General features: G+C 49.3%; 1 protein-coding gene across 1 annotated transcript in view; it reads right to left on the bottom strand.

Moving 5' to 3' along the window:
- Positions 1-2,124: 2,124 nt before the first annotated feature.
- The window catches only part of SYT17 (synaptotagmin 17), a 35,121-nt gene continuing 14,616 nt past the window's right edge, over positions 2,125-22,629 (bottom strand). The window contains exons 6-8 of the mRNA XM_054643736.2: positions 16,434-16,554; positions 15,646-15,801; positions 2,125-3,171 (exon numbers count right to left, since the gene is read on the bottom strand). Of these exons, the coding sequence (XP_054499711.2) occupies positions 2,975-3,171; positions 15,646-15,801; positions 16,434-16,554 (474 nt within the window). The 3' untranslated portion in view covers positions 2,125-2,974. The remainder of the gene's footprint in view (positions 3,172-15,645; positions 15,802-16,433; positions 16,555-22,629) is intronic.

Genomic DNA, 22,629 nt, shown 5'->3' with positions numbered 1-22,629 from the left:
TTTCAACTGTTGCACTCCTAAGGGAAATAGTACAGGCGCAAATACTATGCAATTTAGTGGTCCTGTTCAATTTCCATTTTATGCCTTAAATCAGCACTGAAGGAACTGCTTAGGAACATTCTCAATGCTGTTCCCTTTTTATTATTAGCTACAGATTAAAATTTTCAGCATTTTTGACCCATTTTTAGAGATTCAAGTATAAACAATTCAGAGTGACACCAAGCTTTCAGTGCAGTAAAGCATCCAGACTTACTCCAGAGACAGTAACTCATTCAATCAACTTTTCTATATTAAGTTTTCTTCATATTAAATAAAGCCTTTTAAGAACACCTCCCCCCTTCCATACATTGATCTGAAATTATCTGGCTCAAGGAAAAGCCCACTGCTACAGCAGAGCACTAATAATTAAGGAATTTGGATTATCAGAAGTCAAGACATGCCTTTTCCCTTCTTTCCTGTGTGCCATCCTCAGATAAAGCCAGTGTTATAAACAACTTTTAGCAAACTATAGAACAAAAGTCTTTGAGCATATTAATCTACTCCCAAAGCACGAATATTCATGTTTAAAGAGGGAGCAGAGATCCTGACTAATTTTTATGCTGGTTTCTAGCAGCCAGACTCGTGGCAGCAGCGTCCCCCAGCTGGGAGCTCTGGGCTGCCCCCGAGGCAAGCCCTGAGCCTGGCACAGCAGCTGGGCCCCAGCTTTGCTGCCAGCACGGGGACAGTGCAGGCACACCACGTGTGCAGTGCCAGCTGCAGCTGCACTTTGGGTTACCTTCCAATTCACCAAACACCAGATGTGCTTCACCTGCTGGCTGCAGCCCCAGCAGCACGGCCACAATTCATCCCTCCTGCTCCTCTCCCTCCCACACTGTTGTGTTTGCTCTGCAGGCCAGGAGCTCCCCAGTCTGCTTCTGTTCTGCTCCTACTGACCTTCCCTCTGGGCACCCTCACCACTTTTTGGCATCCTGACTGTTCTTCCCTGTGGAACAGACACCTCATGGCTTCAAGGATAGACTCAGGCAAGATTATTGTTCACATTTCATCCCCAGTGCTGAGCAAAGCATGTATCTGCTCTCATGGATGTCCTGAGCTCATTCTGCTGTTCACAGGCCCCACATGGAAGAATATTAATGTCAACCACAGTAACTGCTGAAACCACGGCCCCTTGCCTGAGCCTTTGTGAGCTACAGGCAGAGATCAGCCTCCTACAGCACTCGTTTGCCCAGGACTGCCCATGGGGTCCCTCTCCACTGTGATTTTTTGATGAGACAAACCAGGAGGATGCCAGAGAACAGAGATTTGCCATCAACTTCACTGCAGGGCAGAGAAGAAATTCCCCTTGCAGAGAGGCAGGTTAGAATTGGTAGCCAGCATCCACAGTGTGCTCAGAAAGAGGATGGCCCTGGACAGCCCTGCAGGCACCAGTGCCCTGCTGCTGAGTGCTGCTGACACAGAGCAGCTGTGCTGGGGAGCAGCAGGAGCCAGGTGCCACGGGCAAAGTGCTGAAGGGATGCTGATAGCAGAGTTACAGACCTGCCCTGGAGCAGGAACACCTGGGCAGCAGCAGGGATTATTGACCCACACACTGACACCTGCCAAAGCAAGCACTGAGCTTTTTTGGTTTGGGTTTTTCTGGTGTGGTTGGGTTTTGTTTTGTTTTGCTTTTTGAGACTCACCTGTACTACTGCTCACCTGCTACTGTAGCAGCTAAATAACAAATGGGTGAAATAGTCATGTGTGTTGTTTTTTCCTTTTTAAAAAATCAAAATATTAAAAGCACAGGAGGTACTGGTGTTTACTTCAAGGCTTAATTTCATAAATAGAGGAGGGAGATGAGTGCTGCCCATCCTGCCATGTGCCATCCCTGGAGCCTGACACGTCCAACCCCCAGGGTGTTACTGGGGTCTGGCTGGGAACCACCACGGCCAGACCAAGGCATCCAGCTCACTCTCCACACCCACCTCCAGCAGCAGGTGCCCAGCTTCTCTCAAACTGCTCCCAGTTCATCTGCAGTGAGTGACAATGGGGTAACTGCCATTGGCCATTTGGCTTTTTTTTCTGCCATAAGCATAACTGAAGGAGCTCAACACAAAGGTGAATTCAACAAGTATCACCCCAATCTATATGGCACAATTAAATAGAATTTTATTTTCAATAAATATACAATCTCCATCATACCAGACAATACGCTGTGGAAAAATAAAATGTACAGAAGCAACCAACAGGACAGCTGGACTGTAGCTAAGTTCACTTGGTGACCTGAAGAACTACCTGGGTAAACACACACAACACAGAAGGAGCCACTGCAGTCTGTGAGAGAATTAAAATTGTGGTTTCTGGGTCTTCTTAACCGCCAAAGTCCCTGGAGCAGGTGTTTTTTTGCACAGCACATGTTTGAAAGGACGTGAGCTGGTTTTCCCAGTACAAATGCTATTGGAAATGTTTATTTTGCTATATCAGCACTGAATCTACTGCACACACAGACTGCTATCGAGACTGGCAGGTCACCACTGACGGGACACGGGATCTGTCCCACGTGGGCACACAAACACACACACTAACAGCAGCTTAATTCTGGTAAAACTACTACAAGGACAAAACTGCAGTCAGAATCGATTTCACCACAGGTTCTACCGTTTAAAAAAATATTCTAGCCTAATTACCACGTTCACCAACGAGAGCACACGGGTACTTATATCTCCAAGAGGATGAGCCATGGATTTGGACCGGAAGGACAGCAGAGGCAACTCCCAGCTCCTGCACCCACTCCGTGCTTGCCTGGCACGAGCTGCCCGGCCCGGGGACACGGCTGGACCCAGCGGGGTCACCGAGGCCAGCACAGCCGGGTGCCGGCACGAATCCAACGGAGCTGCCGCGGGGCGCGTGTGGGGTGTGAGGTGGGGAGCTTCAGTGGTCGGTTCGGCTCTCATCTCGTCCGCCCGCCCGCTGTGGCCGCCGTGGGTCACCCGGCTCATGTCACCTCGAGGGAGGCGGGCGAGACGCGGTCGCAGTCCTCGCGGGAGCGCAGGCTGTGCCACTGCTCCACGGCCGTGCGGTGCGCGCTCAGCATGCGGCGCCAGTGGTTGGACTCGGGGGCGCCCGTCGAGTACTGCCCGATCACAATCCTGCCGATGAAGTCGTTGCTGCTCTTCACGTTGTGCCCGTACACTGGGGGAAGCAGAAAACACACACTGGTCAAGGGAAAAGCACAGCCCTGCCCCAGGAAACCAAACACAGCTGAACGCCCACAGCACCTGCCAGGTTGTGGTGGTGTTCGCAGGACGAGGGAAGAGATGAGAATCTTGACTCCACGTTTCAGAAGGTTGATTTATTATTTTAGGATATATATTATATTAAAAGAAAATTATATATTAAAACTACACTAACAGAATAGAAATAAGGATTTCATCAGAAGGCTTGCAAGGAATCGAAAAGAAGGGAATGATAATAAAATCTTGTGACTGACCAGAGAGCCTGAGACAGCTGGACTGTGATTGGCCATTAATTAAAAACAACCACATGAGACCAATCAAAGATGCACCTGTTGCATTCCACAGCAGCAAATAATTATTGTTTACATTTCATTTCTGAGGCCTCTCAGCTTTTCAGGAGAAAAAATCCTAACGAAAGGATTTTTCATAAAATATGTCTGTGACACCAGGTGCCAGCATTTTTTGTATGGAATTCAGCATCTGAAAAATGTTAGAGAAACAGGAGCTTGGAAGGAATAAAATAAGCTGTACTACAGACTGAAATACAATTCAAATAAGCGAGACACAAATCCACAGTTACCATGCTATTTACCATGAACAGGTAAAGTAGATTCATAAAATGATTTGGGTTGGAAGGCACCTCAAAGATCATCCTATTCCAACCCCCTGCTGTGGGCAGGGACACCTTTCACTGGAGCAGGCTGCTCAAAGTCCTGTCCAGCCTTGAGGGAGAATTACATCATATAAAGAAGTGCCAAAAACTCTGCCTGGCCATCCTGAAATCACAAAAGCAGCTCAGCAGCCTGAACCTGGGCAAGTGCAGAAGCAGCATCTCAAAGTGCCCTCCTCCAAACACACATTGCACAAAGCACTCCAGTGCTAATCCACAGCCTGCCCTGCTCCAGACAGGAATTACACAGGCCAGGCTGGCAGCAGGGTGTTTACACAGCAACATCTGCCATAATTATCACTGCAGCTACTTGTTAAACCTCCAGGAAAGCAGCTGAGGGAGAGACACCAACCCAGCACCCTGTCCCTGGGATTAGCCCAGTCTCCTGGAAGGAAAGGCTGCAGACAGCAGCAAACCCTAATGATGGGCCTGATCCTGGGAAAGGCTGAGCCCTCCCACCAGACAGCAGCAAAAGCACTGCGTGTGTTGCAAACTGAAGCCCTGCCTCAGCTCATTAAAAAGTTGAAATGAAGTCTTTGCAAGCTGAAGCCAGGATATCCACAGGCACTGCCTGGAATATTAACAATTAAAAAATCTCCTCAGGAAAGAGAGAGATTTTAAGGACAAAGGTCTACAGGAGCTCCAAATCCAGCTGGGCTGGTGCAGCCAGAGCAGGTTCAGCCTGGCACAGAGCCCCTGCCAGCAGCACCAGCTCTACAGGGCTGCTGGAAACCAGGACAGGCAGCAAGACAAGCTCTGTGAACCCCCATGGCATCCCCCTGATGTGTGCACACCCTCACAGGCAGGCAGGACCCCAACACAAGGCACTCAGCCCCACTTCCAAATGCACACCTTGGTCAGGGCTGTGCATTTCCTATTGTAACACACCCCAAGGGACCAGCATTACTTTAACCTGCCCCTCTGCCATCTCCACACTCTGCCAGGCTGGTTCCTCACCTCTGCACCAGTCTGGGATCGTGCTCTGGGTACCACCTGCCAGTGCAGTCCTGAAATCAAGCAGTGCCAGGTTACAGCTCACTTCATCCCCTCTGACAGCTCTGACACACACAGTCTATGGGCAGAGATGCTTCTGCTCACCAAATTACCTGTGGATATTTTAGGTGACAGCAAAACCTTCAAATGCCCAAGTAAGTTGTTCAAATAATTGCTCTGAAAAATCTACCCTGCAACTCAGAGCCCTGTAAGTCCATCTTCAAATGACATTTAGAAATGATCTGGGGTTCATCACCCCAGCAGGAAGACTGCATCTCTTCTGCCTGTCACCATCAGTTATCTGGGGCTGATGCCATCAGGACATGTTATCAAGTAACTGCCTCTGTCAAGAGGCCAGGGTGGTGTTTTTTGGAAAGGCCACCTTCTGAGGACACAGTCAGGAATTCTAAGCCATCCATCTCCAACTAATACACAGCTTGTCTGGGTTATTAATGAGTTCTCCTACAAGGCAATGGATCACAGGTGGAGCTAGCAGGACTATACTAAATGTTTTGCTATGATTTATTAGCCTACAGAAATCAAATATTGTGATAAAACCACATAAAAATACCCCAAAACCAAAATTTTCAATAGGATGTTTTTATGGTTTTTTCTTCTTTTTTTTTTTTTTTTTTTTTTTTGTGGTCTTTTTGTTTGTTTGTTGTTGGTCTTGCTGTTGCTGGGTTTGGGGTTTTTGGGTTTTTTTTTGTAAAATTAAGGAAGGTAAAGCCTAATTCTGGGAGACAGCACCAAGTAATTTAAACCAAGAAGCCTTACAGGCCATCAATTAATCACAGGATAAATTAACAGTGGAGAAGAAGCACCCCAGGCATACTGATTCTTCAAAAATACTCCATGCCAGGACTGTAAAACAAGCAGGTGTGCTAACTAAGGGCACCTGCCATTCTACTGTTGATCCAAGTATTTTGAATTCTTGTAATGCAACCTGCTAATCTCATTGTGTCAGGTAATTAGCATGCTGAGTCCTGTGGGGTATTAATGGCTAATTATACAAGCGCTGTTGCTTTTATCACTAAGTACTGTAGATAGCACAGACTCATTGCTGAGGAACAGGGAAGGCATTTTGCAAGGCCAAATGCTCGTTCCCACACTGACCATAAGAGGCTGCACTAGCCTGACCTCAGCTTTACACACTCACAGCTTCACCACAGCAGCTTCCTCAGATGAGGAGAGGTCTTTGTGTGCCAAAAATTCAGCTTTACCCATCAGGTCAGAGCCTTTTAAATTCAAGGGCATGCCTTTCTGGGAGGCTAACTGCTGTATTCCACTGCTAAATGGCCAGGATTTAGGATTTGCTGAGTCCAGGTGTGTGACTGAGCTGTGCTGCCTGATGTCTGAACGTCCCCTGGCAGAGTCTGAAAGGAGCTCATAGTAAATTTCAGATTCAATCTGCCCTTGGCCACAAAACCAGTGACACCATGGAGCTGCTCAGTAGCAGAAAATAAAGTAATTAACATTTGGGATTTTCAGACTGACCCAGACTCTGGTTATGAACTGGTAGGTGCTGCTTTCCATTTAAGAAGCATATTTTCCTGACAGAAACTACACACCTGATCTCATGAGCTCTTTTTCCACCCTCACAGTAATTTACACGATGGCAACATCCATTTCTAGGCCAACACAGAGTGAAAAGCAATTAAAGAAGCAGAGGTCAAACCAATTCTTTCTGCAGCTGCTCTTCAGAAGGGCACATTTGGAAACAGAAAGGCTTCTTAAAAAGACATTCTTTATAATAGAAATGCTGAAATACAGAAGAAAATCACCTTTACTTATATCCATTAAAAGGGTTGAATTGTTGAGGACAAGGTACATGATGTAAACAAAACATTTTTATGTTATGAACTTATTGATGCAGCGTTCCTAAATGATCTATATCCAACTGATGGGGGCCTGGGTGCCACCTGAGCTGTTCCTGTGGGGTCAGGGCCCATGTCCCCCAGAGGCTCCTGCACAGGGGGGAAGGCTGGACCCCAGCCTGGCTGCCTGCTCCCTGCAGGGCTGAGGGCACTGGGGATGCAATGGGCCTTGAGCTCCCACATCTGCTCTGGGGACACTCCAGCCCGAGCTTGCCCTTGTCTCCCACCAGCCTCAGTCACATGGAATCCCTTCTTGCCAGTCAGCTGTTTGCACTATGTAACTGAGCCATGAGGCTGCCTGGGTGGCACCAGCCCTGGCACCAGATCCAGCCAAAGTGCCTCTCACCTTCCCTCTGCACTGAGAGCTGCACACTGAGCACTTGTGCAGAGCACGACTGCAAATCATCATCATCATCATCATCTGTGAGTCACATGCAATAGCAGGATTTAATCTGGCATTTCAGAAAATCATTCATCCTGACTGACCACATCAGCATCCAGGGAATGACCAGGGACGAGCATTAACTAAGAAAACTTCCTTAAGGTAACTTCAAGGCTATCAATATCATTTACAGGATGGGGACACGCCTGAGCCTTGCAGCTGGGGCCATGAAACATCTGCATCTCCTGCAAACTCTGCTCTGCCAGGTGTGCTGGGCAGTTCCTCAGCAGCTCCAGCTGTGCTGCTCCTCCTGGTACAGCCACACAGCGCCTCTGCTGCTGCCTCTCTCAGAGCACCAGCAGGGAATGTCAGCATGGAGAGCTCCACACCAACAGTCCACCCTTCTGCAGCCACCTGCACCATCACCTCAGTGCAACTAAAACATGTAACTCAGAGAAAAACCAGCAAAAACACGCCCAAGGCTGTACACAGGCAGCTGAGGGGCAGAGTCCCCCTGAGTGCACAGATCTCCTGGACTGTGTGCTCTCTCTGGCAGAGCCACATCCCTGCTGGCACTGACCCATCAACACTTCAGCACTTCCCACTCAGCCTCAGCACTTGGTGAGGTCTCACAAAGTGCCCCCTTCACACACCTGCCCACTTAGGCAGGCAGGAGCCAGTGCCCAGCAGCCTGTGCCCAGTGCCCAGCAGCCAGTGCCCAGCCCTTTCTGTGCCCAACACTGCCTGAGCCAGTGGGGCTGAGCTGCCAGGTTAAGTAGGACTGAAAACTGCTCCTGAACTGCTTGACATCAATGTTCAAAGGCTGTTTAGCACAAAGAGGTGCTAGGAGGAGCAGCAGCAGCTGGGCTAATGATGCACACTGAGAAGGTCACAGGCCCAAACCCTGCCCTTGCTCTTCGAGCATGGCCTGTCATATTTAGCAGAGAGGAGAGAAAAGCACGGGAGAAGATGCCATGGTTTCCCATTTATCAGTTTAATCTCCACCAGGGTCTGATGAGCACATCAAACTCTTTCCAGCCTTCCCCTGCAGTGGCTGCACCTGCCCAGCTCCAGAGGAACTGGCACTGCTGGAGCACATGGCCACACACAGACCCAGCTGGTGCCCCACAGGCACAGTGCCACAGCAAGAGACCCTGTGGAAACCTCCCCCAGGGACAGGGAGCTCCCCCCTGCACATGCACCCCAAACCAGGAGTGTGCCAGTCACAGCCTGCTCTCACACAGGAGGGGAAAGTCCTGGAGCAGACACAGGGATCCAGGCTGCAGGGGAAGTGTGAATGCACAAGTGTGTCCTGCAGAGAGCTCAAGGGCAGCAGGGATGACACCTCATGAAATTGCCTCATCAGGAGACACTGGAATAATGGGCTGGAATCATCTATTGCAACAGCCCAGAGGATACTGAAAAGGAGTGTCTATGGCTGGCTTTTGCCACTTCCAGTTCCCCTTTTTTTAAAACTGCATCTTAATTCTCTGCACTATGAGCCCCAGATCCAACAAAGCATATTTACACACCTGACAACACCAGTGCCACACAGCACCTGCAGACACAGGCAGGGACAGCCATGCAGGAGAGGCAGCCTCTGCCTGCACCACCATCCATCTCCTGAGACAGCCACAGGCCAGCACAGACATTCCATTTGCAGACACTGCTCTGCTGCCACAGCAGCTCCTGCCACCCAGACTTTTCTTCATTTGATACACAGGCAGATGATGGCCTTGCAAAAGGTTTGAACAATTCCTTTTTCCTTTCACTGCAGTGTGAGCCAAACAAGATGAAGGGCTGAGGGCAGCAGAGCCATGGCTCAGCTTAAATTAAGAGGCTTGGCAAAAGGAGCAAGCACCTATCATCAGCCTGGAGAGAGGAGGGCTTGCTCCTTTCTTTAGGAGAAAAAGATTATCAAAAGATTCCAGAGAGCTCCAGGACAGGCAGTTTCTGCCACATCAGATGCAGTACATTTATTAACTAAGTCAGGAGACTTGATGAATCTAATTTTGCCTCCTAAGCAAGCAACAGACCGGGTCAGGAAGGGTCAGCATCTTGTTGCTCTCCCCTGATTAATGGCATTTCACTCCTCCTTGTTAAAGTAGTCAGTCTGCTGCAAAAAGCCAAACTCACCCCAGATGATCTTCCCTGAGTGCCCCCAAACAGGACTGGGCCTGCAGGCCCCCACCCAGCATCTCTGACTGCCCCTCTGCTGTCCCCTGCTCCAGGTGACCACCAGCACCTCCATGGAGCAAGGACAGAGGGACTGAAATAGAGAGCAGTGGGGCCCTTCTCCCAAAGGGGATTTGTACATCTGGAAATGCACAGTGTGCACTGTGCAGAGGCTCTGCTGGGCCTCAGGGGTCTCCCCTGCCCTGCATCTCTCCAAACCCCTCCCAGGACCTGCTGGGCCGCCTGGTGTGGCACCAGAGCTGGAGCAAGGCCTGGGGGCAGGAGGCACCAGCCAGGAGCTCACTGCCCTCCCCAGACCTGGGCAAGGACCATATGGTGGCTGCTGCATAAATGGATGGAGTGTTCTATAACAACAGACACAAAGGCCAAATTCTGAGCTAAGTTAAACAGGTATCAATCCCCAGAAAACACAGTGCTGACATCAGTGGTTTTTTTCCATTTTTTCTCCTTTGGCTAACATAGGAGTACACAGGTTTAGTCAGGGATTACATTTTGATTCTAAACTCTAGATATGGGAGATATACAGACAGTCCAATACTTCCAAAAGACGTGTCTAATAGATGATGAAAAACAATTTTCTAGCAGTGAGGTGTCTAATTATCCTTCCATCTAAGAGATGTTATGATAGTATTTCAAAAGAGAAACTAAATCCTCCTCCTGCATTCCTGCATGGGAAAAAAAAAAGCTTAATTTGACTCATATATTAGAGATTTCTTCCCTATATCTGTGTGCAAAAGACAAAGTGCCTGAATGTTTGTTGGGTTTTCATGTGGGAAAGCAAAAGCAAGAGCAAAAAGGAGAAATGGGCAAGTCAAACTGCAGATGTGTGGTGACTCCAGACATGGTGGTTTCCATCCCTGCAAACTGCAGCCAGAGGTGATGCTGGCATCTCCAGGTCACACTTCCACATAGCCAGGGAAATCAGAATTCAGATACATTTCTGGAGAAGCCTCAGGTCAAAAACTTTATCAAATTTATGCTCAGCTGATTGGGACATTTGGAAATCATTCTGTTAATTAAAAAAATACCACTGAAAAGCCCCACTAGCTCTGCATCCTGCTGAAACAGGCAGCATTGCTTCAAAGAGAAAACATTTCAGTGAAAGCAACCTGATACCCAGAACTGCATCATTATCATTACACACCAATAGTTACTTTTTTTTCCCCTTTCAAAATACAAACTTCATTAAATGGTCCCCATATTTTCCTAAAGGCCAACTGCAAATGAGCCAACAGAAAAACCAGGTATATTGCTATTGAACAGCAATCTGTTATTTTAATTAACTGGAAGTTAATTAGAGCCCTGGAATAAAGCATTAAAGTTATCCAGGGATCTGAAGACACACATTGCAGCCCTTGGGGCACAGTGGTGGCTGACAGCATTGCCAGGGCCCCAAGGGCTGCAGCCACTGAAACCACAGGTACAGCCCTGCAAAGTCTCAACACTCTCAGGAACAAAAATACTCAAAAAAAAGAAATAAAATGGAAAAAAAGGGTCCTAAATCTTTACAGAAAACAGAGACATTGCCAATCTTTGAAACATATAGAAAAGCGAGGAGATAACAAATCCTACCAGAATACAGAGTGCCCATGAGCTGCACCCCCAGGCAGGAGTGACTGTGAAGATGTCACCAGTGCAGGTCACACATTTTGAGGTCAATCTCTCCACCAACAAGCACACCCTGCCCAGCCTGCCTCCCTCTGTCCCAGGCAGAGCATCCTGCCCTGCTGGAGCCACGCTCCCCTTCCAGACAGGGATGGAGCAGTGGGATGAGCCCCACTGCTGCTCTCCATCAGCCCCAGGGCTGCCCTTCCAGCCAGGCCAGAAGGAAAAGCAGATTTTCCCTCTACAATTGCATGGAGATGATCTACCCAGAGCATGGAGATGATTTCTCCCTCTTTGGGGACTCTGCTTGTGTAACAAGCCCTGAAGATCCTGCCATGCAAACATTCCAACAGCTTATTTAAATGGAGAAAGACACACAGCCACCACAAGGACCCGGGGGAAACAAACATCCCCTCACAGTGAGTGCTGAAGGGTGTCTTTTTTTATGGTAAGTGATGAGAAGATGCTAAGAGTCACTGAGACACAGTTTGCCCTGGAGTGCTGCTGGTTTTTATTGGACCATCTGGGCTTTACTGCAGTGCAAACAGCATTACTGATGATTGTTATTAACAACATTATAATCATTAACAAAATACTACAGGGCTCAGGTTTCAGGTCTGCCTCCCTGCTGCACAGCCCAGGCTTTCTGACAGACTGAGATTCACTGCACAGCCCCAGATCCCTCAGTGGGGAGAGCACAGGGTCTCTGGGTGCCCATCTAGCACAGAGGCTGCACTTGCATCTCAAATACCATTTCTCCTTCATGGAAATAATCTTGGCAGCAGCTGCCAGTGCTGCTGTCAGGGCCAAACTCCACCTTCCCCTTGCCACCAGACACAGTAACACCTTTGCTCCCAGGTTTGTTCACAGGCTTAGGAGAACACCCCACCTTTCAGAGCCTGCCCCATTTCCCTGCAGCAGCTGAGCCCATGACTTGCCTGCACTCAAACAGAATATGGCACATGGGGGATATGTGTCATGTTGCCAGAAAAACTCTAGAAAGTGCAAAAAAGCACCACCCAAAAGAGTGCATTTCTGTTACAATATGTAAATGGCTGCTCATTACCTAGACAACATGTTTGATGAAGTAAATGAAAATCAAACATCCTCTCCACCAGTTGTTGCCTCACTCTTTTTTCTTTTTTTTTTTGTCTTTTGTCAGGACATCAGACTAGTAATGAGTACCAGTGGCTTTCCTGGTTTCAGCCTCTTTTGGGAGGAGCTGTTAACAGACAATACTTGCAGCAGCAATCCTGACCCTGGATGCTTTTTCCTGGAGAGGACATTTCCACCAGAGCTCATCCACCTCATTTTGGGCACTGGCCTCGGACTGGGAGTTAGTGACAGCTCCAGCAGCATCTGAGGAAGGAGCAGAGGGAAGGCAGGAACAGCTGGGACAAAGTGTCCTGCACCAGTGTGGAAGGAGAAGCATTTTGGTCTGTAAATGCCAATAATTGACAGCATTGAATCCTTGAGTGCCTAAGGAGGAGGAAAGAGCAAAGATCCAGCCCAAGCAGCCCCTCCTCCCATCCTGGCTAACACAGAGCTCTTCCTGGGCACATCATCTTGGAGCACCAGAGCCCCTCTCCAAACCCAGCTGTGCTTCAGCCCTGAGCTTGGTGTGGAGTCCAGCTCTGCAGAGCACCACCAGAGAGCAGGGATGGTGCTTTACCACTGTCTGCACACACAACCCTTGGTAACTCACAGCAGAGGGTGGAGAAATCCACACCAGACTGAACACAGACAGCTTGATCCAAGATGCACAGGAGATAAACACACAGGGGGGAAACAAAATTCATCTTCCTTTGTGTGGATGGTGCCTTGCTCTGCAGTGGGGACCAGCCCCAGGGGAGCCAGGAGCCCCAGCTGATGGGAACTGGCAGAGTTCCAGGGCTTTCCATGAAGCCAAGCCAATGTAAAGACAGCTGCAGACTGGGTCCAAAATACAAAGCCACAATAAAGGTTCTTTTAAATTATTGAAGACATACTCACTTCTGGCTCCCATGGCTGCTTTTACAGCTCTCTCTCTCCATCCAAAGCATCATCACCCACCCTTCAAGCAGGATTATTTTGCTTTTCAATTGGACTTTGACTCAACAGCAAATTTAATTAACTGACCTAATGGACTAGAGATGTGGATTAGAAGAGAAAATAAATAAGAAACAATTCCAAACAAAACACACAACAGAAAGAACCACCACTGCAGCAAAAAAGAACCCCAAAGCACCTAAGTTAAAAAAAAAAACAAAACAAAACTACCCCCCTGCTATGCAGAGGTGCAAAATAGAGATCTCACATTGCAAGATACCCATACTGCCAAACATTTGTTCCTGATTATCTTTTAACAGAGGATCCCAAAGCCCCTCACGAGCCCTTAAGCTGAATAATACTGTAAGGTGCCAAGAAGGGGCTCTGTGGGGAGCACCACAATTCCCTTCCCAGACCTTCAGAAACTCATCCAGCAGAACCCCACAGATGCACACAGCAATAAACTGGGGCCACACCCCACCACCATCAGGAGCCAGTCTGTCACTAGGATGGACACTGAACGTGGCTCTGCACCCTCACCACCACCATGGCCCCTGATCAGAGGTCCCTGTGACAGACCCTGCAGAAGGCTGGGTCACAAAAACATGACCAGCACCCCTGGCTCCAGCTCTCTGTTGGCCACACCAACCCCACACCTCACACCTGAGTGCCCTGGGCACTGCAGAAGCCCCAGCCCAGGCAGGGCCATGCCCACCCTGCCCCTCACTGGTGTGGTGGTGTTCACAGGGGTCCCAGGACAAGGGCAGAGAGGAGAATCTTGACTCCATGCTTCAGAAGGCTGATTTATTATTTTATTATATATATTATATTGAAAGGAAATGATATATTAAAACTATACTAAAGAACAGAAGAAAGGAAATCATCAGAAGGGTAGCAAGGAATAGAAAGGAATGATAATAAAATCTTGTGACTGCTCACAGCCTCGACACAGGTGGCTGTCATTGGTCATCAAACAAAAACAATTTCACCTGCTGGGTAAACAATTCTCCAATCACATTCCAAAGCAGCAAAACATGGAGGAGCTGAAGCTTCTCAGCTTCTCAGGAGAAAAAGATCCTAGCAAAAGGATTTTTCATAAAATACGTCTGTGACACACTGGTCCTCCCAAAGCTCTGCACGTTCCTTCCCAGCTGTGGAGCTGCTGGGGACATTTCTGGCCTGGGATTATTTATTGCAAACTCACAGCAAGCAATATGTCACTCAGAAAATGAAGCCCCACTCAGAGGCTCAGTGCCTGTGTGACACAGGGTGATGAATCAGCCAGGTTCCCATTGGCTCCCTGGGAATACACCCCTCTGCACAGGGAAAAACAGCCAGAGATCCACCATCAATCCTGGCTTCATCCACTGTGCTGAGCAGCACTGCTCCCCTCGCCCTCCCAAGGGCACAGCTCTGCTCTCTTGGCCTGTTCTGCTGCCAGCAGGCAAAGGGGAAAGCAGAGAGGGGGTGATTCAGGCCTGTCACAAGAGCACCTGATGGGAGCTGCAGGAACAAACCCATCCCTGCACATGCAAGGAGCAGGCAGGCTGACATGCATGCAAAGCAGTGATTAATTACAGGTGTTTTGCTGAGGAAATTTCTGAGCGTGAAGGGCAACATTTAAGCTGCTAATCAGCATCACTCTTTGTTATAACATGTTTGAAAACAAATTGATGGGTTGGAATAAGTCTCCTTGAACCAGCTTTGACACCTGCATCTTCCATGTAAAAAGTAAAATTAAAAAATACTTCAAAACACATCCTTTCAGAAGCAGATTCTTTTCAGCAAAAGAAATGATGGAAAGTTGTCGAAAGAAGTGTTTGTGAAGCACGAGAGCCCGATGTGGCAGAAGAGTGTGGGGCCCACCAGCCAGCCCCTCTGATCCTGCAGGGGGCCAGAAGGTCTGAGCCTGCTCCTGGGGGTGCCTGAGCTCCAAAGGGGCAGCAGCCATGGCAGGGGAGGGACCCCCACCCTTCAGAGGGCTCCCTGCAGCCCTGCTCAAGGCTTTCAGGGTGGGAAAGGCAGAGAATGCCACCAGCCTCAGCAGGGCCCTGGCCCAGGACAGCCAGGGTGCTCTGCCACTGCTGCTCCCAGCACCAAGGCTCTCCTGCCTGTCTTCATGCCTTGAGAGCAAATACAGGAGACCCAGAAACTGCTTAAAAACAGAAATTCCTATCCCAGCCAGCACCTCCAGTGCTGACAAAGCTGAGGTCAGCTCTGAGCCTGCTTGTGGCCCCAGGGTCTGTACCTGGGTCCGTCTCAGCTGTGCCATGCAGGGCTTGGCACAGAGTGCCACCCTTTAGAAGCAAAGGCATGAGCAAGCCCTGCTCACAGAAGAGCTGAGTTCACTGTGGAGCACCTGTAGGTGCCCCTCTCACCAGCAAACCACAGCAAGTACCACAAGTTACTTTGCCAGGGCCTGGGCTCTGTGATTGTTCCCTGCTGTCCTCTCATTCTCCTCAGGTTTGACTCTATGCCCAGGCTGGGTGCCTCTGAGAAGGGCAGTTATTGCTCCTCCTCTTCCTCTGCCCATTTCCAATCAAGCCCAGGACCAACTCCCAGCCAGGCTGGCAGTGCTGGGCACAGCTTCTGCCAAGGGCAGAGTGCTCATTAACCTCCCCAGGGTGGACAAGCAGTGCCCTGCACACCCACAGCTGCTGCCACCAGCACCACACTGACCTGTGAACACCAGGCTGGCATTCTCCAGCTCCTCCTGTGGAACCTTGAAGCTGAAGGACTCGTTGTAGAAGGGATCTATCGTGCCCCGCATGCAGGAGGTCTTCTTGGTTTTTGTTAGCTTTAATCCGTGAACAAGCTGAATTTTCACGAAGGGATCTGGCAAAGAGCACAAAGCACAGGCCCTGTGTTATGGGGATCATGAGTCAGCAGCCCTGCTCACAAGGGCTGGGCACCACAGGGATGGACTGAGCTGGGAAATGGCCTTTGCAAAGGGCTGGGACTTGTGCCTCACTCTGCTAACAGAGACTGCAGTGGGCACAAAATCAGGCAGCCTGATTAAAAACAGTCCCTGCCAAAACCACAGCTAATGTCAGCCTTGACATGCTGTTCTTTTTGGGAAATGCCAAGATTCTGGCAGCAGCAGAGGCTGGGGCAGGAATGTGGGAAGACCACCTGAGGACAGAGGCACAAAGCAGCTCCAGGCAGAGGGGCCAGGGCCAGCAGTGCCCAGGGGCTGCCTCACACAGCACAGGGGGATCAAAGCTCCTGGCTCCTCACCTCTGCCTTTACTTTAAATTTGGCAAGCCCTCCACTGTACCCCAGAGTAAGTGTTCCAAATACTTCCATTATTGTTGTCTATACATACAAGAGGGACATCCAGAGCCTTGTACTAACAGGAACTGAGCATCAAATCCCCCTGGGTCCCCTACAAACTGCAGCCTCACTGATCTGCTTTAAAGGCACATATAATCTGAGCATGAGTAATGTGAGAAATCACTGCCCTTTACCTGAACCTTGGCTCATGTCTGTCTGAAGAAGCTGTTTTGCTCTAATGATGTCCACGTTCAGCCTTCCTGCACTTGGTAGGTAGTTCAGTGACAACAGCAGCTCTCCCAGCTCCACTTCATTCTGCAGGGAAAAGAGAATGTGAAGATTTAGAACAGAACTCAGAGGGGAAGAGAAGGGAGAGAAATTAAATAAATCTCATTTGTCTAAGTGCCTGAAAAATGAATTTTAGTCATGCTCTGAACTGCAACCAAGAACCATCTGTTGGTACCTTGTGCTAAGTGGAAACAAGAAAGGAACTATCCCCAAAAGGAGATCTTCCTCTAACCACCAATCCTTCACCAGCTCCCCAAGGCAAAGAGAGCCTAGAAGGAGGCAGGAGCACAAGGTCAGCAGCTTCTACCTACTCCATTTTTAATGCTTCCAGGCAGTTCTGATCTTACCAAGGTGCAGAACACAGCCCCACTGGAGGAGACATTCTCTTTCCTCCCCAGCCCCCATGGCCACAGCAGGCACCTGGGGAGTTCAGAACTGCAGTGGTTAAAGCAGCCCTGGGTGACAGCTGAGATCCCCTTGGCCCAGCCTGGCTGTGCCCTTGCTGCTCCCTGCCTGCCCCATGGCCACATGAACACAGCCACACTGCTCTTCTGCCATCACTCCTTTGCCTTTTCCTTAAGGATGCTTAAAACTAAAGAGCTGGAGAGCTCACATCACTGCTCCTCAGATGTGAGGGTTTAAAATAACCTCTGCCCCTTGCCACGACCTGGCTCTGAGAGGCTCCTCCTGTCAGATGCAGGATGCCCACACTGAAACACTCTGGAGGCTGGGAACACAGCAGGCAGGGATTGATCCAACTGCCCAGTGCCAGGGCCATGCAGGACTGCAGAGCTGGTGCTTCATCCCAAACAGTCCAAAACCAACCCAGGTCTGGTGTCAGAGCCCATCCCAAGAGGAAAAGGAGCTGCAGCGGTTTTGCAATCATAACAAAAGGCTTAAATGTCTTTACTGATGCCCCAAATATTAGATTACAGAAACCAGAAACTATGGGTAGACAGTAAAGTAAAAGGTTCTCAGAACAGCCACAGCCTGAACTGACCCAAAGAACCAGGAGCATTGGGTGGGCCAGCACAGAGGCAAACAGGGAAACTGAGGCTGGGAAACCCAGCCAGGAAAAGCATCTGATTTCTTAACTCAAATTCCCTTTGTCACAGCACCTTGAGGGTCACATTGTGCCTGCACAGCACCCACACCCACATTTACCACGTGCATTTTCTTTTGTTGCTACATGATTCCTGCCTCACCCAGAAGGAACCTCTCTCTCCTCCCTCAGCCTGGGCCAGCTCCCACAGCACAGTGCTGGGCCAATAAATGATGGTTTAAGTTCTTTCCATCAAAAAGCCACTCCCCAACGCACACCTGACCCAATACACACAGAGTACTCACATACCCACATACACCCTGGTGCCCTGGGGTGGCACAACACAAGGATCCAAGAGTTTCACTTCCCAAGTGGTTTTAACACCATCCAATTTATTTAAACTGTCATCTCTCATTTGATTTTGCCCAAAAATGCTCCTCTCAGGCCTGTGGCTGGAACAGCCTGCAGACACGTTTATCATCAAGAACAGCCAGTGATTTTTAATCCTATTACCAGGACAGGATGGAAGCATCACAGTGCCCACACCACCACCCTCAACAGGAGCCACACGAGGCAGCCCTCCACCCCAGCTTATCTTTTATAACACATAATCAACATTTTTATCAGACCCAGTCCTGCTTGCATTCACTGCTGGTCAGGTTCCATTCAGGCTTAAATTCCTAGAAATTCAGGTGCATTTGGAAGTGCAAATGAGGAAAGTGCTCAGTGATTTTATCACCTGCTGGGGAGAGACAAACAGCTCCAGCTGCAAATACCAAACTGCTGGCACAGCCAGGTGGCAGGCTGGCATGGGGCAGTGGTGGAGGACCTTTCCAGTCACCTCAGGCTTAGAGCACTGAAAATCTGCATTAAGATTTGGGATAATTACTTGTGGAGCTGTCCATTGATGGAACCTGTTGACCTTATCCAAGAGCTGCAGAAATGAGGCGTTTCCCTGGGCCAGAGAGGAGCCACGGAGCTCAGGAAGGGAAGGCAGATCTCCCTGCTTCCAATTCATTTGCATTTCTGATCCATTTATTTTAAAAAAAGCCTGATGATGTACACTGACAGTGCCAGGCTGGGTCTGCAGCACCCACCTGGGCACTGGCAGGAGAACCACGTCCCATCAGCCCTGCAGAGATGATGGAAGGAGCCCCTCAGTGTAACCATCACACTGCTGCCCAACCCAGCCAGCCTTGCACAGCTAAGGGTAGGAACTAATTTTCTCTAGGACCTAACCTAACAGGGATTTCAGCACCTCTAGAAAAATCCTTTTGGCTACCTAGGCTTAAATTTGAATAAGGAGAGATATAAAATGCTATCTTCTGTGATCCACCAAAGACAGCAGGCAGACTATGAGCAGCTTCAATCAGTCTCAGATCAAACCTCATCTCACAAATCTCAACAGCACCTTCTGATGCCCTCCAAGAGTGCCCACATTTGGTTAATTATTTTGAGGGGAGGAACACAGAGCCCCTGCCCAAAGGCCAGGGCAGGATGGGTGAGCTCAGAGCCAGCAGGGAGGAGCAGCAGCAGCAGCAAAAGGGGGTCTCCAAAATGAAGTCCAGATTCCAGAGAGCTCCCCTCCCCAGGCAGGTGACTCAGCCTTTCCCAGGCTCTCAGTGCCAGCAGCCAATGCCTCTGCTGTTATAAATGCATTACTTCCAGCCCAGCCACAAGATCTGGGAAATGAGCTCCAAACCCTGCCCCGGGGCCTGGGGGATGTCAGCCACAGGAGAGGGAACCCATGGCTGCTGTGGGGGATGTCAGCCACAGGAGAAGGAATCCATGGCTGCTGTGGGGGATGTCAGCCACAGGAGAGGGAACCCATGGCTGCTGCCACCAAGGGTGGCACTGTCCCCACCGTGCCCGGCCCTGCCCCATGCTCCAGCCACTGCTGTGATTGGTGACCAAGCAGAGGATTCCAGGGTGCTCCAAGGAGCAGGAGGCTCCAGCTCCCTGTGCCTTTCCCAACAATGCCATGGCTCCCTGTGGTGCTGTGACAGCCTTGTCACCCAGCTTGGGAACACTCCTTGCTGCCAGAGCCCAGCCCATGCTCAGGGACATCCATGGGCACACAGAACATCACCACCCTTGTTCTGCCCCCCAGAGCTCCAGCTCCTGCAGGGGCTGAGCTGAGATGAGGATGGATCCATGCACAAGAGCTGCCATGGGCACACTGCTCACCCCAGGGCAAGGAAGGGCCTGTATTTTGCATTTCCCAGGTCTCTCCATCAGGAAACTACAGAGCTGTTGGTTTTGCCTTGAGTGTTCTGCTGTGCAGAGGTGCCCCTCTCTGCTAAGGCATCATTTCAGCTGCCATTATTATGCTGATGACGAGCAGGTTCGTGCCGAGATCCCAGATGACCCTGGAAAAGCAATTTCCTGTTTGATGAGATGCCGGAGTGACACCGAGTCTGGGATGTCTGAGACTCTCCTGAAGCTCTGATTAACATTTCACTCCTGGCTGTATTACACTGCCAGGTTGGATTTGCAGCCTCGGGCTCGCCTGTGATCCAGAACCTTCTCCAGTTACTGCCTGGGCTGAACCCAGAAGTTTTGAACCAGAATTTTTTCTGTTCTTTTCTGTCATCTATGAAACACAAAGAGGCTCCCCCAAAGGAAGATGAGCTTTTAATTAATGCACATCTTGTTTGGACCAGGCAATTCCTTGCTCACAGCCCCCCAGACTGTTCCTTGTGCATTGCTACACCACCAGCAAAATTCTGCAGCTGAAACCCTTCCCAACAGGACCAGAGCACATTGCATCGGCACTGACATCCATGCATTGCTCCTAATGAAGTTTCAGATTGATTTTCCTCCTCAAGGTGATCTGTGTTGGTACCTCCAGGCACATTAGGAAACCGATGGTTTAGAACAGTTTGCTCTAACAGGTTTTCTACAGCATCCTGTGACACAGCCATTGTTTGGGGAAGGTTGAGCTATTAAGGACCAGAACCTGAGAAAAAAAATATACTTACCAATGAATAGGAGCAGTGTTTCCTACATAACTGGCACCAACTGGACGTAGGATGAAGAGAGTCACAAAATCCCTTCTAAAGCCAAATTGTCTTTGCCATGAGAAAGCCTCTATTGTGCAAAAAGCTTTGGGAAGAAGGTATGCAATGGAGAGGTCCTGCTCCTGGACCCCACCAGCCTCTCCTCTCTGTTCCTCCTCCACAAATGCACCCCCAGCAGCCCAGCTCTCTGCAGGAAGGGCAAGGAGTGAACAGCACTGAGGGGAAAGGGTGAGGTGACCAGGAATACAGATAAGGATAAAGGGAGAACAGTTAAGAAGAAAAATTTTTCAATGCTGGAGCTTTACAGACTCAAAAAGGAAAGGGGAAAAAAGTTCCGTTTCCACTGAAATGGAACCAAGGAAAAACAAACATACAGAGTGAAATAAAAGAAGATAGAGCAACACAGGCCAAAATATTAAAACAAACCACAGGTTAAAAGCTAAAAATGTTGTTATCATGATGGATAAGCATCCATCACAGTGACCTAACTCCAGTGACCTGCAGAGTGGGGGTATCCTGCCCTCTGCCAGGGTGATTTCACCATCCAGCTGATGAGCTAACGTGGCCCCATGCAACCACCTTATACCATCCTGAACATCAGAACTGACAGGTCATTCCAGTGCACTCATAGTATGAAGTTAAAAAAACAAGTCCAACACGCACTCTCTCTACTACAAAAATGGCTTAATTTGAGGGAAGAAGGAACTTCATGCTATTTTCCCACCATAACGAGGCCTTTTTTTTTTTTCCTTTTGCAGAATGATCTCCAAGCTCTCACTACTGCTGGTCTAAAACATTTATTCCTGCCCACTCAAATCTGCCAAAAGAGAAATGAATCATATGTCAATAAAACTTGGGGTCCTGAACATGTGCTTCAGAATTCGTTTCAGCGGCAAAAAATGCGAATGTGAGCCCAGCTCAGCGAGGCCTGCCAACTTCATTCATGGCAATTAAGCAAAGCCACACACATTTCAGGGGATATTTAAGGAGTGCAGAGTGTTCCTATGGGGACTGGACTCAAGAGCCTTTCCATGAGCAGCTACTGCGTTTTAGAAAAGCAATAATTACCCTGCAAGAGAAAACCTCCCAGAACTACCAAGGATAAAGGATTTGGCAACACCTGCACTGACATTTTCCACAAGAAGTCCTTCTGCTTAGCTGCTGGCTCTGCTGATGCATCAGGCAGCTCCCCCATGCCTCCGCTTTGGGCTCAATCCCCTATTGTATTTGGGTTGCCCCCAGATGAAGGGAGGAATGATGAACCTGACTCCCTGTTCTCAGAAGGCTAATTTATGTTTTATGGTATTAAATTAAAGGATACTAAACTATACTATACTGAAGAACACAGAAAGGATACTTACAGAATGCTAAAAAGATAATAATGAAAACTTGTGACTCTCTCCAGAGTCCTGACACAGCTTGGCCCTGATTGGCCATTGAGTCAAGCAACTCACACCAGAATCCAATGAAACAATCACCTATGGGTAAGCAATCTCCAAACACATTCTGCATGAGCAAGACACAGGAGAAGCAAATGAAATAACAGTTGTTTCCCTTTTCTCTGAGGCTTCTCAGCTTCCCAGGAGAAAAATCCTGGGTAAAGGGATTTTTCAGAGAACGTGAATGCCACAATCCCACTAAACACCAAACACGGACCCAAGCTCAGAAAGTGTTTCTGTGCAGGCACAGCCTCCTGCCCAGGGCTTGGCACCCAGCAGTTTGTGGCTCTCGCTCCTCAGGCTGAGGGGACAGCTCAGCTGCTCTCGGGTTCTCTGGGCAGCCACTGCAGGACAGTGCTGCTCAGCACCTCCTCACACCAAGGAAATGCCCTGCTTGTCACTCACTGCAGCTCCATGAGCTCGTGATGGAGATACTCCTCCAACAGCGAGGAGCTGTTCATCCCATCCACAGGCCTCAGGAGCTGATCTTGGTCCAGCTCCCAGAGGAGCCAAGAGTTGTTGGCTGCAGAAGCTGGACCATGCCCCACCTGGGGGAAGCTCACTGTCCCTGCTGATACTGCATGCACCACAAGATTCCTGG

Source organism: Agelaius phoeniceus, chromosome 16, assembly GCF_051311805.1.
Source record: "Agelaius phoeniceus isolate bAgePho1 chromosome 16, bAgePho1.hap1, whole genome shotgun sequence".
In the NCBI taxonomy this organism is placed as follows: domain Eukaryota; kingdom Metazoa; phylum Chordata; class Aves; order Passeriformes; family Icteridae; genus Agelaius; species Agelaius phoeniceus.
The sequence above is the reverse complement of the archived record's forward strand: the minus strand, read 5'-3'. Positions and strand labels throughout refer to the sequence as shown.